Source organism: Strix uralensis, chromosome 3, assembly GCF_047716275.1.
Source record: "Strix uralensis isolate ZFMK-TIS-50842 chromosome 3, bStrUra1, whole genome shotgun sequence".
NCBI classification, from domain to species: domain Eukaryota; kingdom Metazoa; phylum Chordata; class Aves; order Strigiformes; family Strigidae; genus Strix; species Strix uralensis.
Window position 1 is genome coordinate 65,650,935 of NC_133974.1, and position 17,565 is coordinate 65,668,499.

A 17,565-nucleotide genomic window follows, 5' to 3' on the forward strand; every position below is an offset into this window, starting at 1 on the left:
TATGGTGTGCTAGCTTTGTGGAATTACCATCTAGCACCCATCTCTGCTCAGATGTGGAATAAAGATACCTCAACTCTGCATGTATTGGCTTGCATACCAGATGAAAGAACCCTTCGTTTGGGATAACAGTATCAAGTTAATAAATTTCTCAGCAGGCCCTCCTAAGCTTACAGCTTTCCTCTGAAGAGGTCAGAGGACAAGCCCGCACCAGAGGGATCAACCACAGAGGCCCAAGGCTGCAGCTACCACCTCTGCGGAGTCGGTCAGAGCGGGACCGGGCCGCTGGCGCAGTGTGGCAGAGCGCGACGGCCACCCAGGGCCACCAGCAGTTCCCCTGGAGCCCAGAGGCGCTTCTGAGGCGGCAGCAGCGCCCTCTCCGGCCGGGCCCGCCCGGGCAGCCCAGAGGGACGGGGCGGGCGCGACCTGCCGCGCGCTGACAGCATCCTGGGCCGCCTTCTGCCATCATCAAAGATGGCGGCGGCGCCGCAGCTTCGACCCCGCCCGGCGGGAGAGGCGCTTCCGGCGGGGCCGTGAGAGCGGCAGCTCCTTCGCGCCTCGGCCAAGGCCCGGGCGGGGGCTATGGGCACGGCGAGTGGCGGCGGCGGTGCCGGTGCCCGTGCCCTGCGGCTGCCCGGCCTGCACGGCTACGCGGCGGAGTTCTCGCCGTACTGGCCGGGGCGTGCGGCCTGCGCCACCGCGCAGTACTACGGCATCGCAGGTGCGGGCGGCGGGGGCGGGGCGGGGCGGGTGGTGGGGTAGCTGTTAACGTACGTGGCCGGTGGCGGCTCCTGAGGGGGCTGGGTCTCCGGAACGACAGTCAGTGTCCGTAAAAGCGCTTCGAGTTTTCCTTTTCCGTTGCTTTTGTTTTGCTTTGGTACAACGTGTATTTTCTGTGAGCGGGCTGAGGTTCCCTGCCCACCGGCCTCCGGCTTGTGCAGACCCGGTGGTGGTTTTCACAAGGCCTTCTCAGAGGAGTACTAATTTTGTAGGGTTGATAATAAACACAGTAGTAGAGACATACACAGTGCGAATGAAATGTCTGAAAATACTGTTTCTGTAAAATTTTCACTGTTCTAGTCTCAGTCAGTCAGTGTCCCGACAAGCCCTGGGCGACTCTGTGGTCCCGCTGCAGAGGTGAGCTGAGCTTTCCTCAGCATTGGGACCTCTCTCATATCGAGGAGGAGCATTGCTGTTGAAAGCATCTATTTTAAATAAAGTGGCTAAATGTGGAATTACTTTATCCCAGTCATACAAGAAGGCAATACTTGTGTGTGTTTTCTCAGAACTGAACTATTACTGAATTAACTGAATTAGACTGGACATTAGGAAAGAATTTTTCACCGGAAGAGTGGTCAGACAGTGGAATAGGCTGCCCAGGGAGGTGGTGGAGTCACCATCCCTGGATGTGTTTAAGGGTCATTTAGATGAGATGTTGGGGGATATGGTGTAGGGGAGAACTTTGCAGAGTAGGGCTGATGGTTGGGCTCGATAATACCAAGGGTCTTTTCCAACCTGAATGATTCTATGATTCGTTTAATTTCTGGTGAGCTGTGTTTGTATTACTAGATTCAGGGGAAAAAAAGGTTAGGCCCGCTGTGTCATCAGAAGGATAAAAAGGAACCCCGTGCTGGTATGTCTGTAATGTGAGGCTCATGGGGAAAATGCACTGTTCGGCTTTAAAAGTGAGTTGTTCCTTTTCCAACCTCACCTACAGATGTATTGGAGAAAAACAAAAACAAAAAACAAACAACAAAACAAACCAAAACCCCAAAAAACAATCTGTTGTAAATGAATTACTGTTTTAGAGAACGTGAGACAAGAAGATGTTTCTTTATGCAGTTGTTTGGCCTCTTAAAGTTCAGATGCCCTTTGTATTTGCACACGGGAGCTACCTCAGAACCACGGTAGTTTCCTTTAGCATGGGGGAACTAGTTGTGATGTTTTGTTTTATTTTGCTGGTTTAGGTTGTGGAACTCTGGCAGTGCTGGAGCAAAATGAAGCTGGGATTGCTCTGCTCAGGAGGTAACATAGCTTTATGTTTTATTTTTGCAAGAGAAAAACTTATTATGTACCTGTGAGTACAAGACACAACCCAAATATTTTGTGCTGTTGTTAGCGATAATACTATTATATCCATGCTATAGTATCTACTGAATACATGTCTTTGTATTTACTTACAAATGAATGTGTGTGTATTTACATATAAATTATAGGTTTACATTGCATAGCTTTTATTATAGGAAGTAATATGGATTGCACCCTTTCTGTAGCGTAAATCATTTTGTAGAAAACTGACAATGTAAATTAAAAGTAGCCTCTCTGTCCTAACTTGAAATTTAAAGTTTTAGTTTTTTAGGAACAGCGCACTGCCGCCTAAATTTATGCCCTTATGATTGACTTACACTGAAAATAGAACAGGAAGCTACATAAAGTCACAGAGGTCCTTCTTAGAAGATCAAATATTTTAAGGGTTTGATAAGAGGACTTTGATTTGTGTTCTGAATGGGAGGATCGAAAGGTTAGGAAGGAGAGGGTTTAATACTTGACCATCACTGACCTAAAATTTTTTTTAAGTTTTGAAACAGCAATTGTTTAGAGTAAGAAGGTTGAAATAGAAATGCTTAACAAATAGTTGATCACATTCAAAGAAACTGTTTTTAATTCATAATTATAAAGCAAGACTCTGGAGCTGTTCAGCACTCTGTAAATCCTGCTAAGTGCTCTGTTTTAGTACTGTTCATTTCTATGTTTCCGGTGACTCCACTTATTTTGTGGTAGAAAGTCCTTGTAACTTCCTGAGCCATAAGCTGTGTCATTGTCTCTACGAAAACGTTCTGTCTGTGTGCCTTTCCTTCATCATTACTGCAGGGTGCCGTGAAGTTCAGCCTGAGCTTAGCTGAACCTTCAGTATTCATATTTACCATCAGATAACAGCACGGTCATTGACAGTTGTTGCAGAGCAACTAATATACAGTATCAGGTCCCATATGATGAGTTGTTGGTGTGTTGAAAGCCTTTTTAAAGGAGTGTAGAGATCTCTAATATGTTCATGACTGTCTTTCTGTTGGTTTTTCATTGTGATTCAGCTTCCTAATGGTATTGTGAATTGGATAGAGCTCTCCCAACACAAACAGTTTTATTTCTTTGTTTACCACAGTTCTTACAGACAAAGGGCTCCTACCTCTGTAGCAACATCCTGGAGAAACTGTAGATCCGACTGAAACATGTGGTACTTCTCTGTTGGCCTAGCAAGCTTAATACTGAAACCAGATTTCATTCTCTGTGTGTTGAAGGTCCTTGGTTCATTTGTGCTTTAACTTAATCAACCTATTCTGGCATACAGTTGTAAAAGTTGAGATTATAACAATTAAGCTACTTCTAAGGAGATTTACTGGAAACTCAAATACATAAAAATGCTGTAAAGAGGGTGATTTAAAGAAATACTGTTTTTGCACATAACTAGTCCAGACTTTTATGTTGTGCTTTCTCACGGACAAATATCTTAATTTTTCTGATTTAGTTTTGACTGGAATGATGGCCTGTTTGATGTGACCTGGAGTGAGAATAATGAACATGTGTTGATCACTTCTAGTGGAGATGGATCTCTGCAAATCTGGGATACAGCTAAAACCAAAGGTCCTCTGCAAGTCTATAAAGAGCACACTCAGGAGGTAAACCAGGCAAACTTGAAAAATTTAATGGACGATCTAATGTTTGAATTATTAAAAGACTTAACTGTGGATTTATAATCAAAAGTAGGTTTTCTCTATTTTTTAACTTTGTTTGGGTCCATGGTTTGAATTTATAACAACATTATTTTGAATATAAAGTGATTTCCATGTTGTTCATATTTTTATGTATGTTCATATGCTGTAGTAGGTACTGTTTAATTACATAAATTAATATATTCAGAAATAGCGTTTGTGGTTTCTTATAGGCCAAGTAATCATTGGATTGTATGAAAGTACTGCAGTCATTCTGTGATTTTTAGAGAGCATTATTGGATAGGTCTAAATCAGCTGATGTATACAGCAGTGTTATCCTTGAGGATATAGTGTGATACCCATTATGCAGATCCTTAGGACTTCTGTTGTACCTGGGAACTGTTTATCCTTTTCCATCCTAGCATCTGTGAGATCCTTCTCAAATAGCAGTAGTCAAAGATTGAGACATGTATTTTTTCAGCCTTGGTTTGATACACTTGCATTTGACTTTCTTAAAATCTTGGTTTCTTTATGTAGTGCATATAACATTCTTCTCTACCCATACTGCATGTTCATAAATGTATTTGCGTATTTTTAAGGACATTTGTACTTAGTATTTTTCTCTTCCCCCAAGTGATTTTTCTACCCCTTTCTTTTTTCTATGCTTTCCTTCTAACTCTCCACTCACTTCTGTCAAGTCTTTGAACTTTAGATGCAGTCAGTTTCAGCCTGAATTACTGACACTTTATCAAAATGACATAAATCTGAATAAAATAACCTAGTGGATATGTAGTCAATAAAAATGATGGAAGAAATCCAGTTGTGTATTCACAAAGACCTCAAGTTTTTCTCAGATATAAAACACAAAGCTGAGTGACTGCATGTTACATGACAGCCTGTCTTCCGTACCAGATTTCTTTGTAATTTTTCTACTTTGGTTTAATATATATACTATGTAAATAAAGAATTTTGAGAGATGAGTTTGTAGTTGTGATCAGGATTTTATGATAGTCTTCAAAGGCTGATGGTAGTAATGGAAAGATGTAGGCAAATCATAATACCATTTTTTTTTTGTCTCTATCATTTTCTCATTGAAATTCTGTCCCTAAGTTTATTTTGGTTCTGCTACACCATCTGTTGTTAGTGAAGTAAACATTTCTGTGTCCAAGTATTAGTTTAGCAGGTAGCATGGGGAGGTAGATGCATTCAGCCATGAGTTAGAAAGCCAGTATAGGACACATGGGCTGAGTGTTTACTGAGAGATATGAAAGGTTTGTATTGATTCTTTATAAACATGCATCAAGAGGATAGATCTCAGAGGGAACATACCTAATAGTTTGTGGTAAAAACTGACAGACAGTGCTCTTTAAAACAATTGACTACCTTCCTAATCCTTAATCCCTGCCTGACATTTCTAACGCCAATTTTGTCACTCCATTTTATAATATTTCTAATGCAAGATTGACAGGGATCTACTTCGTGTTTTGTAAATGAGATCATTGTCCCTCCTCACAAAGAATGTGCATATTTAAGTTAAAAGCACATCTTCATTATCAGAGGACAATGAGTTTTATTCCAGCACTAACCAACTGCTGAATCTCATTAATAAATTAGTCTAATTTACTTTGGTTTTGATGAAGTCTCACTGGAATGTGAGACAGTAGAATGCAAGGATTAAATTTATCTTTTAAAGTGAGTTTGAACATTTATTTCAAACTATTTTTATGTTTTTACATCTTTTTTTCATCATCTTTTCATCTTGCCCGAGGCATTTCTTTCTGCTGTTTAGGCATAAACTAGTATTAATGTATTTTACAGTTGAAGATAAAGCACTAAAAGATTAATAACTAAGGTTTATGCTGTGTTATTAGTCTTTCCCAGTTGCTCAACACAGCTTCTATTGAAGCATCTGTAAATTTACGTTGGATGATAGCATGAAAAGGAAGGAAGAATAAACGTGAACCTTACTTGGTTCTCCATACCTCCTTCTTTTAATTCTCTTCCCATTACCTGGACCTGTCACACACCAAATGAAAAATAGCTCTTGCTTTTTCTGAGCCTGTTGTCTGTTCTGTTTATAATTCTTGCCTGAAGGAGAATTTGCTCAGGTCCTGTTGCCTCCGATGCAGCTGCAGAGTGCTGGGCAGTCCCAGCCATGTCTGCCATACGTACACGATCCGTGTCACAGCACGTGTTCAATGGATCTATGTGTTGATAGCTCGCAAGTGAACTATAAGCCATATGTGCACTTTGCCTTATCTGTGCAGTAGATCTGATACATCCCAAATATGTGGGGCTAGTGAATTGTCTGACGCAGGTGCATATTTCTGAGAGACGTGTTTTTTTCTGGAAAATTCTGGACGTAAATACGAGTGCCAGAAGCTTCAACTGAGCTGACTTCATAGGGCTTGTTGTGTGAAAGAGGACACTATGTAGTGATACATTTAGGGGCATTTCCAAACAGCAACAGGTTAGGAGTTGAGCACAGGCCGTCACATAGATTCAGGGTGAAGGGGAGAGGCTAATGTTTGTGAGGACCTCAGGAGCCACTTCAGTGAGCTGTGAGATCTTCCGTTCTTAAAATATGAGCAGGTACTTGTCTGTCTCCTTTGGTATGATTTTACTAGGAGGAGTCAGGTTGAAAGAGAGGGTGTTTTAATGAGCTGTAGTACTGGTAGTTAGCTGACAAAAGCAGAAGAGCCAAGAGGTTAAAGGCATGGTTTGGAAAAACAGAAGAATTACCTCTCCATTTATTTTTGTCAAGTACTATCTAACTGTCTTGTACATTCGGATTATAACCTCCTCAAGGAAGGGAGCGAGCACAAAATGGTGCCAGAGTAATATGCCTTTCAGTGTATGGCAGGCAGGACATTGTAAAATAAAAAAGGAAAGTTGCAGATAGTGCACTTTTTTTCTGGGGGTAGTGGTTGCCTTCCACTTATGGGAAATAAGCAAATAGATGAAAAGCAGTTAAGTTAAGCTGGATCTTGCATAGATTTAAATATTTCTTAGGAAGGAAAATGCTCAGAAGTAGCTAAATGATACCTCATTTTCCTTTCTCATACAGGACACTTTCCATAGAAGACTGGCTTCCACTCATTTTTTTTTCCCAGTCCAGCTTCTCTGCTTTTTTGTTTGGTGATACAGGTCCAAACATTTTCACCTTAAAAACAGGGTTGCTGTCATTTAATGCACAATTCCATCTATACAAGACAAACACAGCATCTAGTATGTTGACTTGCAGATTAGATCCAGTGCTGTGCTAGAACTAGATTGTCCCAGCTGGAGCACAAATCCTCAGTGGTTACTGGCCTGACTGTTGAGAGCAGCACCACCTACTACTGGTAGGCAGTGGCCATATTTCTGAGAAGTGTCATGGAAGGTCTGACTGGGTTAGGAGGTGAAACAAATGAACTGCTTCAGCTAATATTTACCCATCTTAGCACTGAAATGTTTCATGTCCCACCGCAGCTTGTTGAGCCATTTTGGTGTGAGGTAAAACTAGACAGAATAGAATGCACCTTCTATAATGTAGATAAAGTTACAATGCATTTGAAGATGGACGTTGTACATGTTCTTGACTTTCAGATTTGAAGATTTGAAGTAATTTAAAGATCTACCTTAGAGCGTTTGTTTTTGCTGAGGCAGCAGAGCTGAAAAATCAGCAGTGAAGGATGGAATTAAGGTATTCTCTGTCACAGTGGGGACCAACATTAGAATAAACTGTCAGAGAAGAGGGAGCTGATTTCAACTACTCAGTGAAAAGCAATTTCTTAACAGCTGAAATGATTAGTTATGAGGGAAGTTGAGTTTTTAATTTTATTTTATTTGTTTTGAGGATATGAATGGTAAGAAAGAGTGTCATAGAACCTGGAAAAGATGAAAATCAGGAGTATTTTACGCCATGTATTTCTCGTAAGAATTAGATAGAAAAGAGCATTTATTATAAGTCAGCTAAAACCTCAAAGTCAGCTCTGAAGAGAGATGGCATTTACATTGTTAGCATTTCGAAACTGTAGATATTTTGAATACAATTGTATCAGAGATAAGAAATCAGTCTGAATTATGGCTTTTTACAGTGGTAGAAACTTCTGACGATGGCAGGTCTATGTGGATTTTGTTACAACTTTTTTTTTTCCCTCCTCCATTTTAGCCCATCTGTACTTTTTTGGATACTTTTCTGAGCCTATATATGTACCTTTAATGCCAGACTAAAATGTTGAATTTATTTTTTGTTCAGGTAAATGACATTGTTGGCAGCTTTGTGGTGCTTGACTGGTGTGTTTTTTTTAGCTGATTATGATACAGTCTGCAACTGTATCATAATAGACTTGGGTCTATTTCATGACACTTTGGCTAACTGTAGTCTCAAACTTGTATTCTAATGCTCTTTCTAAACTAGGCTGTTATATCATTTATAGGCATATAGTGTTGACTGGAGCCAAACTAGAGGAGAGCAGCTAGTGGTGTCTGGTTCATGGGATCAAACAGCCAAGCTGGTATGTTGGTTTTCTGCTGAAGGTGAAAAATGTGATTTGTTTCAGATCTGATAGTTCTTTGTGTTAAGAAACAGCACTGATTCACTTCTCCTCTTTATTTTTACACTGAGGCTGAAATTCTGTTTTAATTGAGACGTTGCTTATCAGTTTAAGTATACAAATACTTTTCATAATACATGGTAAAAAGAAGTTCATTTAGTCCTTTCTGTATATATAGAGCTTTTTTATGTATGAAACCCTTTCCTTTCTAATTGAATGTGTACCTCAACAGTTTTCTTTTTACTTCATTCAGTGGGATCCAGCTGTGGGGAAGTCATTATGCACTTTTAAAGGCCACGAAGGGGTCATTTACAGCACTATATGGTCTCCACACATCCCAGGTTGTTTTGCATCTGCCTCAGGTAAACATGGTGGTAAAGGGGATCTCACAACAAACCTTGTATGTTACTGGATTAGTTCAGCACTTTGTCCAGTAGATGGTAGTGTGTGTCACACATAAAGATGGAAGAAGGGAAGATAAACATATTGCTGCAGCTGGATTTGTAGGTTCTGTTACAACTTGTAAATCATCCTTTTGGCCATTTAAACAGGAATCAGCAGTTTTCTAGCAGTCACTTCAGTGACTTTGAGGCAATTTTTTCTGTTATTTCATGTAGCTCTCTTCCATTCACCTCACTCTTGTTATTGACCAATGAATCATGTTATATGCTTTATTTTGTGTTCTGGCTTATATTTTTGTTCAGATTATCTCAAATGTTAGTAGACTGTTAGCTTTGTGAGAAACATAGTCAGTTCCCATTGAACTGTTTTAAGTACTGCTGGAGATCTCTGTGCCTTGTGCTTTGGGAGAGGTAGTCATCAGTTTTACTTTTCTGCTTTGGCCAGTGATATGAGTCTTGCTGGTCAATACAGTCATAATTGGGTTGGGTGTACCTAGAGGCAAAGAGACTGTATGGTGAGGTGACAGTGTTTTTGAAACACTGCTCCTGCTCCAGAGGCACAAGGAGAGCTCTGGAGTGAGACCTGGAGCCTAACTGCTCATTAACTGGGTAAGGGGTCCTGTGAGCCACGGAGTTTGCTTGGGAGATAGAGGGGCAGTAACACACTGCCTTAATTCAAATAGTGTAGAATAACTCCAGTGGCTTAAATTTCTCTGATTTCAAGTCTGGACTTCTGTACTGATTTAAATAGAAATTGTTTAGCTCTTATATCAAGAGGGTAAACAAGTATAAATATGTTTTCCTGCTACTGAAGCTAAAGAGAGACAGTGAGTACACAAAGATACTGGTCTTCCGTATGCCATGGGAAGTTTGCTGAAAAAGTGCACATGGCTTTCATAAACATTCAGTCTGGCTATTTCCATTTGACTCTGCTTGCAGAGTTGAACTAGCATGACCGACAAGTTAAATGTATTTGTTTTAACGTAGTAGTGCTTGGAAGACAGATGCTGGAGCACAGACATTTCCAATTTATTTGAAGTTTCATTGAGGTAGCACTTAGTGAGGTACCTATCTAATAGGATGTGCAGAAACTTACAGGATTGTAAATTGTATGAATAGTTCTAATGAAATGCAGCTATATACTACAAAATACTAGTGAAATACCATTTGGTCAAAGGTAAGTGGAGAAAGCAGTTCTTAGTGGGTTTTGCAAATTCTAGGGAATGTTATGATCTCTTTAAAAAAGTCCTGCTCAGAAGCCTCCCCTCCATGGTAGTCTTACTCATACAAAATTTCTGACATTCTAGATGAACAAAAGGGCTTTACTGATCCAGCTAGTTATTTCAAATTTGATTCTCTAAGCTGTGAAGCCAAACTCTCTTCTAATACATTGCCACTTGAACAATTTTGGGAAACACTGATTGTTAGATGCTGTATGTGGTGGTACTTAAATTGGGTACAGAATTGATCTGTTCTTTGAGTGACTCAGTGGGTGCAGCTGTTGCAAGTTTTGACTAAAACACTAAAGAGTTCCTGTTCTTTTGTGAATTTTACTTGGACTCTGGAAAGGGACTAACATATACTGCTGGAGCCTGAAGCTAATTGCAGTCAGTTTTCACTGATTGATGATTCCATAGTATTTTATAGGAAAAACAACATGCACAGAAGACACAATATTTTTCTTCTGTAAGTACTACTCAGGTGTGAAATAAAAATCTTATAGTGTAATGCTAGGTGTAAAATCATTAGGTAAGGTAAAATGAAGTCTTCAAAATGATGGTGACCTTTCTTAAGGTTTCTGAAATAAAATATCTGGTGTGCTTCTAAATGAAATAACTTCAAACCAAAGATCTTGCATGGAAATCATGACATGCCAATGTGGAAGAGGTTTCTTCATTTGCTTTTGGTTTTAGTTTACATTGGAATTTTCCTGTGGTTTGGTTAGATTACTACAGAAAATACACGTTGGGAGTTTTTTCTTCGGTCAGCAGGACTGTGAGTAGTAGAAGTACTCATGACCCTCTAGCTTTGGGTGTAAATTCCATCTTCTTATTGTAAGAAGGGCATATCAGCGAGTTTATATTCAGAGAGTTTACTTCACTGTGTAGTGTTTAATGGCATTCTACTCTGTCAGTCAAGATATGTGATGAAAGTCAAGTGGAACTGTTCAGCAGGAGGGACATCCTCATTTGAAACTTGCGATGATCCACATACTTTATAAGGATGACAGAAACTTTTGGGACAGAAAGCTTAATTTCACTGACTGATCTTCTATTAAGCTAAAGTTGGAGCTGGAGAAAAACTGCAATCTTAACGTGATAGTATTTTGTTGAATTTACAGTTGTTCTCTCTTTGATACACTTGCTGGAAGGGTAGAGCTGAGGTTTTGTGGTCTCTTGCAACTTTGTGTTGTCTTGAAAATTAGTAACTGAAAATGTATCTGGGTGAAAACTTTTTTGTACTTCCTTTCATGTCTTTTAACTTTTTTAAAACAACAGCTTTTTGAAGGGTATTGTTGAAGGATATTGAAACATCCTCTTTTTGAAGGAGGCTGTGCTGCTTTAGGATTGTAGTGTGTGTGTGTGTTCTTTATCTCTCTTATCCCTCCTGTCCCCTTTCTCTCATCCCACCTCACACACACCTACTCACAACCAAATACTTACTCATATCTTAATAGTATAAAGTCTTAGCACTTCAGACCAGAAATGAACTGTTTCATGTTGCAACATCTTCAATTTTGCGTGTGTTAGTAAAAGAAGTTAGATATGTTGTTAACCATAGATTGGAAAAAATGTTGGTCTCAAAATGCTTCCAATTTAACTAATTTAAGTAAAGCAATACACTTTTTTTTTTTTTTAATTTTAAAGAAAATAAGCAAGAGGGAAGGAGGAGGTTTAGGAACCTTTTGCATGCTTCACCACTGCCCTTTTTCTGCCTTTATTTGAATTCAGACAGATGCCAACAGAAGTTTAATTTCCACTTACCTAATTAGTTTGTGAACACTGAAAACAGAAAACCACACACAACTGCAAGCCACAGTAAAACAGCTGCTCAGAAGGACCCTTATGTGTCTAGACAACTTTTGCCTGAAGCTAATAAGGTTAAATCTTTGCTTTTGGAACATAACTTTTTCTCAAACTATTATGAGACTAGAAAAAGAATACCAGTGAAGAAAATGAGAAACCAAAGACTGCAATATAAAGCAGTTGAAAAATAATTTGATACTAAGTGTGGTTACTTTGCGTCATTAAGTCTCCCATCTGAATACATACAGGAAAGCTCAGTTTGTCTGCAGTGGACAATAAAATGAAATTGAATTACAGAAGATAAATATGTCTGATGCTTCAGTTAAATTACCTTTAATTCAGCATCTAATATACCTCCGTTTAACATTTACAGGGATGTGTGAGGTACTTTACAATGCTGTTGTCTTCATGTACAATCATTTATACTCTCAAAAAGCAAGTAAATGGCTTATCTTTTTTTGTTTGAAATTGGCAGTTAATAGTAACAGAATAAACTGTTAATTCTGTATATGTAAATAACTTGCTGTTATTATGTCAGTAACAATTTCTGAGCTGATAAGATAAGCTGGATGTTCAGGTGTACGTGCAGCACCAAACCAGAGCCCTGGTAAATGTCTGCCTCACGCTGAGAAAACAGTGATGTGGAAAATGTCACTAAAGGAGTGACATAAATGTTTAACAGCATCTTCATGGCTAAAAGGGTTTAATGAGTCATTGTGTCATTTGCCCAGAAGGGATTTTTTGTGTTTTATTTTTTTTACCCAGAGAGCAAGTTGGTGAGGAGCACATAAAGAAGGTGCCAGATGCACACATTAATATATAGTCAAATGTAAATCAGTTCTACTAAATGATTCTCTGTAACTGCAGAGCAGTAGGCCTTGCTCGGTCCCGTGGTTTATAAAGAAAGCATCTTTTATAGTATCTACTGGTTTTATTGCCCTTTAAATTTAACAGTGGTAACTTAACTTGTGAGTACCATTTTACCCTTATCTGCATAACTGTAGTATTCTTTGGTACAGATATGACACTGGCAAATGAAAATATAAATGTTTGGATTTGACAAAGCCCAGATTTAGAATGACTGCTAGCTTTTATCTTAGCTACCAGGACCTCAGTTTGAATGCTGCGTTCATTTTTAAATCATTACTATGCTCCTTAAGTTTACTGATCAGTGCAGATACGTACTTTTCATAACATCTTAAACAAATCATGAGTAAGGGAAAGAAGTGTTTCTTAAATCTGCAAGATAATGTCTGTATTCATCAGTATTTAGATCAATTAATTCTACTCTTTGCTCAAAGATTTATTTTTCAGACTGAAAGCCCAGGGCGAAAAATTTTCTTATACTGCAAGGTGAGATTATTTCTGAGAAATGTTTATTATGTTGACAAAAATATTGAGGAACTGTAGCTTTGCTGGTTTACAAATGAACTTGTAAATCCAGCCTCCACTCTTTGCAAGCCCTTGCGTTCAGTGCTAGACTTAAGGTTAAAATTAAAAACCATTGTTTATCTCGTATTCTGTTTTATTGCCACCCTTGACATGGTGAGTTGCCTTTTAAAAAGTTTCTTTTCTTGCCTACTGGTCTCTTAGTGACAAATGTGTATAGTCAAGGTGTTATCAAGCTGTAGTTTCATAAATCAGGCTGGCATGCAGTCTTGGCACACCTTTCTGTGTTTGGGATCCAAATTGTGAAAGAAAACTAAAAATGAACAAATTATTTTGCATGAAATAAAGAGCTGGGAAGGTGTACATCTACTAAGAGGATGGTTACTGAATTAGTTGAAAATGGAATAGCCTTGAGTGCAGCTCCTCAATAAAGAGGTGTTCTCCATGTGTAAGTTTCTGCACCAGATTTGGGGTTGTCGGGTTTCTGACTTCAGCTTTCTGAAGCTTCAGCTTACATTTCTGCTTCAGAAGTAGCACAGGGCAAAGGAAGGAGCTGTTGGGGAGTGGGGCTTGCAGACAAGTAATTCCAACGATATTCGTGTTTGTTCAGGTTCCTAAAAAACTGAAGGAAATAGTCTTCTGTTCTGCTATGACAGAGGTTTGTTGTGAGTTCTAAAACACTTTACTAGAGGTTTATATTCCATTAGTTTGTGTGTAGTGTGGGCCCATTCGTTGCTTTTTATGAGTTCTTTCCTGTTTTTGTCCTTGTTGAATGTGCTAGAAGAAATGCCATCATGAACAAGGTTCAAGGCTTTGCGAAACTTGGTAATTTTTGAAATCCAAGTCCTTGAAGGATAAAAGAATAAGAGGCTTCAGTTTACTGCATGGAACCTTGTACAATTCGAGCATCTAGAGAGCAAACTGATTATGGAGTTACTGTGTTCCGTTGCAGTTTAGCTAAACTGCTGTTTATGCTAGAAGCTATTAAAATATAATTTACTTGTTTACATTGTTGTGTCAAATCTGTGTACTGGAGCGAGGTGGGTGTTTTCATTTGCAGTCTATTGCATCAAAACATACCAGCACGTTATTGAATTCATCCGAGTCTTGTGCTCGGTAAGCTTTACTAAATCAACCTCTAATGTGCAAGCTGAAATGTTTCTCAGGAAATGAGCTTGGCCCTCAATTTATAGTACATGCTAACCATAGTAAGGTATTGTATGCAGCACATGCTAGACTATAAAGCACTTTCGGGTTATAATATTTTATAGAATCTCATATTGTAAAATAATTGTTTAGTGTTGAGAAGAAAAATGCAGTAACAGGTTCTTACAGTGAATTAATATGTTTTAGGTATCTAGCCAATATTGCCATTTGCTAAAGAATGGTTTAATAATAAGTCATAAATTAGCTCAATTTTGAAATAAAAATTTTGTCCCAAGGTTTATGTGTAACCATCTTGGAAAACACTGAAATAAAAGTTTTCACTGATTTTTATTTTCTTTTAATCAACTTACTCTTTTCAGAAAAAGACTGTTGAGGTCTCCTCTGAAATAACGTTTAGCTCTTTTGATTTTTAGCTTTACAGCGTTTTGTATCAGACTGAAAAATTACCAGTTGGAAAGTACATTTCCACTGGTAGTTATGTTTACTTGATATCTAGGTTGTGCTACATGGAAATAGATTTTGTGCATTCAGTAGAGTCCTGCTGGAGGATTTAAATAAAGCTGCTATTTGTGTCACTCTATTCCTGTCTCTGTGTGGAATCTCATGAGCTTTATTAATCCTGTTCTAGGTTCGCTTATACTATTGTCATGCTTTAACACCAGCTGATAGCTAAGCCCCACACAGCCACTTGCTCGCTCCCTCTCCTCAGTGGGATGGAAGAGAGAATCAGAAGGGTAAAAGTGAGAAAACGTGTGGGTTGAGATAAAGACAGTTTAATAGGTAAAGCAAAAGCCACGCACGCAAGCAAAGCAGAACACGGAATTCAGTCACCACTTCCCATCAGCAGGCAGGTGCTCAGCCATCCCCAGGAAAGCAGGGCTACATCACACGTAACAGTTACTTGAGAAGACAAACACCATCACCCAAATGTCCCCCCCTTCCTTCTCCTTCCCCCAGCTCTATACACTGAGCATGACGTCATATGGTATGGAATATCCCTTTGGTCAGTTGGGGTCAGCTGTCCCAGCTGTGTTCCCTCCCAGCTTCTTGTGCACCCCCAGCCCACTTGCTGGTGGGGTGGGGTGAGAAGCAGAAAAGGCCTTGACTCTGTGTAAGCACTGCTCAGCAGTGATGAAAACGTCAGTGATGAAAACATCAGTGTGCTTTCAACATTATTCTCATCCTAAATCCAAAACAGAGTACTATACCAGCTACTACTATCCCAGCCAAAACCAGGACAACTATCTATGATAGAAATGGACAGCATGATCATTTTAACATGCCTAAAATGATTGATTTTGAGAGTCATGAGATTTGGGTTCTGTTCTTTATTCTTCTGCAGATTTTCTGCTTGATTCTGGCTAAATAATTTAAGCTGGTTTAGTATTTAAAAAATACATACAAATAAGCAAGTAATCTTAACTTGTAGTCATTCAGTGGCACTGTAGAAGTACTTTAATCAAGGTTTCTTTGTTTACAAGGGCATGTAGTGATAGGACAAGGGGTAATGGCTTCAAACTGAAAGAGGGTAGATTCAGATTAGATGTAAGGAAGAAGTTCTTCACTATGAGGGTGGTGAGACACTGGAACAGGTTGCCCAGACCAGTTGTGGCTGCCCCCTCCCTGGAAGTGTTCCAGGCCAGGTTGTTCGGGGCTTTGAGCAACCTGGTCTAGTGGAAGGTGTCCCTGCCCATGGCAGGGGGGGTTGGAACTAGATGATCTTTAAGGTCCCTTCCAACCCAAACCATTCTGTGATTCTGTGATGTTGCACCATGTATGCCAATATTCATGTCTTCTATACTGAATTCTTTTTCTACAGTAAATTAAGATGTATTATTTGGTGTTTTTTTCTCTTTATGAGAGAACAGTGTTAAAAGATCAGATTTCTTGCTTTAGAACTTAAAAAAAAAAAATCAGACTCATTTTTTTAAGTCAAACTTTCATCTAACAGTACTTGGTTCTTGAAAAACATTGTATTTGTCCTGGTTAGAATCCTTTTTGCCTTCATATATTGTTTAAGGTTTATTGGATTTTTATTAATATCCCAAATACCTAGCTAGTTGTACCTAGTACTTCTGCACTGTCTGGCAATGATTGCTTAGCTGATTGTTGTCACAGGATTAAGGAGATTATGATTTATGGATTTGTGTAAAATACATCTGTGTGTAAAAAAAACAGTATTAAACCTACACGAAATGTAAATCTTAGATAAATTGTATCTTTTCAGTATCATACATTGTCATTCACATTAGTAGTCTTTATCCCATGTACCGGGATGATGTACTTGTAGATTAGCATCTCTTTCAAAAATTTTGAATAGATGAGTATATATTGTGTAGTTCTATTGATTCGGCCAAGATTTCACAAATATTCATTAAAATGAAAGAAAGCAAGTACAATATACAAACAAATCTGGAATCATAATTATCTAACAGACCAGCAAAAATCTGTTGCCATAGAGAAATTGCTTCTTACAAAAATAGAGATATTTTGTGGGGGAAATGTTGGCCATTTTTCTGGTTGCTTACTTTTGGATGCCAACTGAAAGTGGCTGTTAGTCAATGTAATTGTACTACGTGTGCTTTACTTCTATTTTCTATTATTATTATTATCCTACTTCTGCTTTACCATACAGAAGAAATGCATCCTTTGTAATGCAGATTTGAAGGAATCGTGAATATGTGGAAATTCCAAAATTTTTAACAACAATTTTTGTTGAAATGTGAAAAAAATATATATTGTGAGGTCATGGAAAGATGTTTGAGGTAAAAAAGTTTGTTAAAATGGGTAAAGTGTCCGGATTACACTGTTTATTGGCTTTTTTTTTAATTAATCTGATTCTTCCACTTACTTAAATGGAAAAGTTGGATTTGCCTTTGGCTGTAATTCAGTCTGTTCTATTCACAGAAAGCTTCACTTGCATGTTATCTTACTCCATTAAAACCATTTCACAAATAGTGCCAGCCAGAATTAATAACAGCTAAGTCTAGCATTTTCAAAGAAATTAAAAAAAAAAGGGAAAATAACTCCTTTTCTTGTGCATCAGCATTTTCTATTAGAAAAGAAATAATTGGGGCAATTGTATATTTAGTGTCAAAATCGTTACTGGCTAACTTTTCCTAATGTTTTTGGCCCTCATAATGCTACTGTGGTCCATCTCTGTAACAGTTCATTCTAGTTCACCTGTATTTATATATTTATTTGCTTGGGAAAAATGATCCTGTCTGTAGTGAAATATGTGTTTCCCCTTCAAATCTATGTTATCTGATGAAATTAAAATAAAAGCTTTTTAAGAAGTCCATTATAATATCTCTGAAAGACTTAAGACTCAAACTGAAAT

At 38.5% G+C, this 17,565-nt stretch overlaps 1 protein-coding gene across 3 annotated transcripts in view; it reads left to right on the top strand.

The window, feature by feature from the left end:
- The first annotated feature begins 459 nt into the window (after window positions 1-459).
- PEX7 (peroxisomal biogenesis factor 7) overlaps window positions 460-17,565 on the top strand; it is a 49,434-nt gene continuing 32,328 nt past the window's right edge. Inside the window, exons 1-5 of one of the 3 annotated variants that reach the window (XM_074862628.1) lie at window positions 460-718; window positions 1,965-2,022; window positions 3,521-3,671; window positions 8,126-8,203; window positions 8,496-8,604. In XM_074862628.1, the coding sequence (XP_074718729.1) occupies window positions 580-718; window positions 1,965-2,022; window positions 3,521-3,671; window positions 8,126-8,203; window positions 8,496-8,604 (535 nt within the window). In that variant the 5' untranslated portion in view covers window positions 460-579. The remainder of the gene's footprint in view (window positions 719-1,964; window positions 2,023-3,520; window positions 3,672-8,125; window positions 8,204-8,495; window positions 8,605-17,565) is intronic. The other 2 variants (XM_074862629.1, XM_074862627.1) reach the window with 2 other exon arrangements.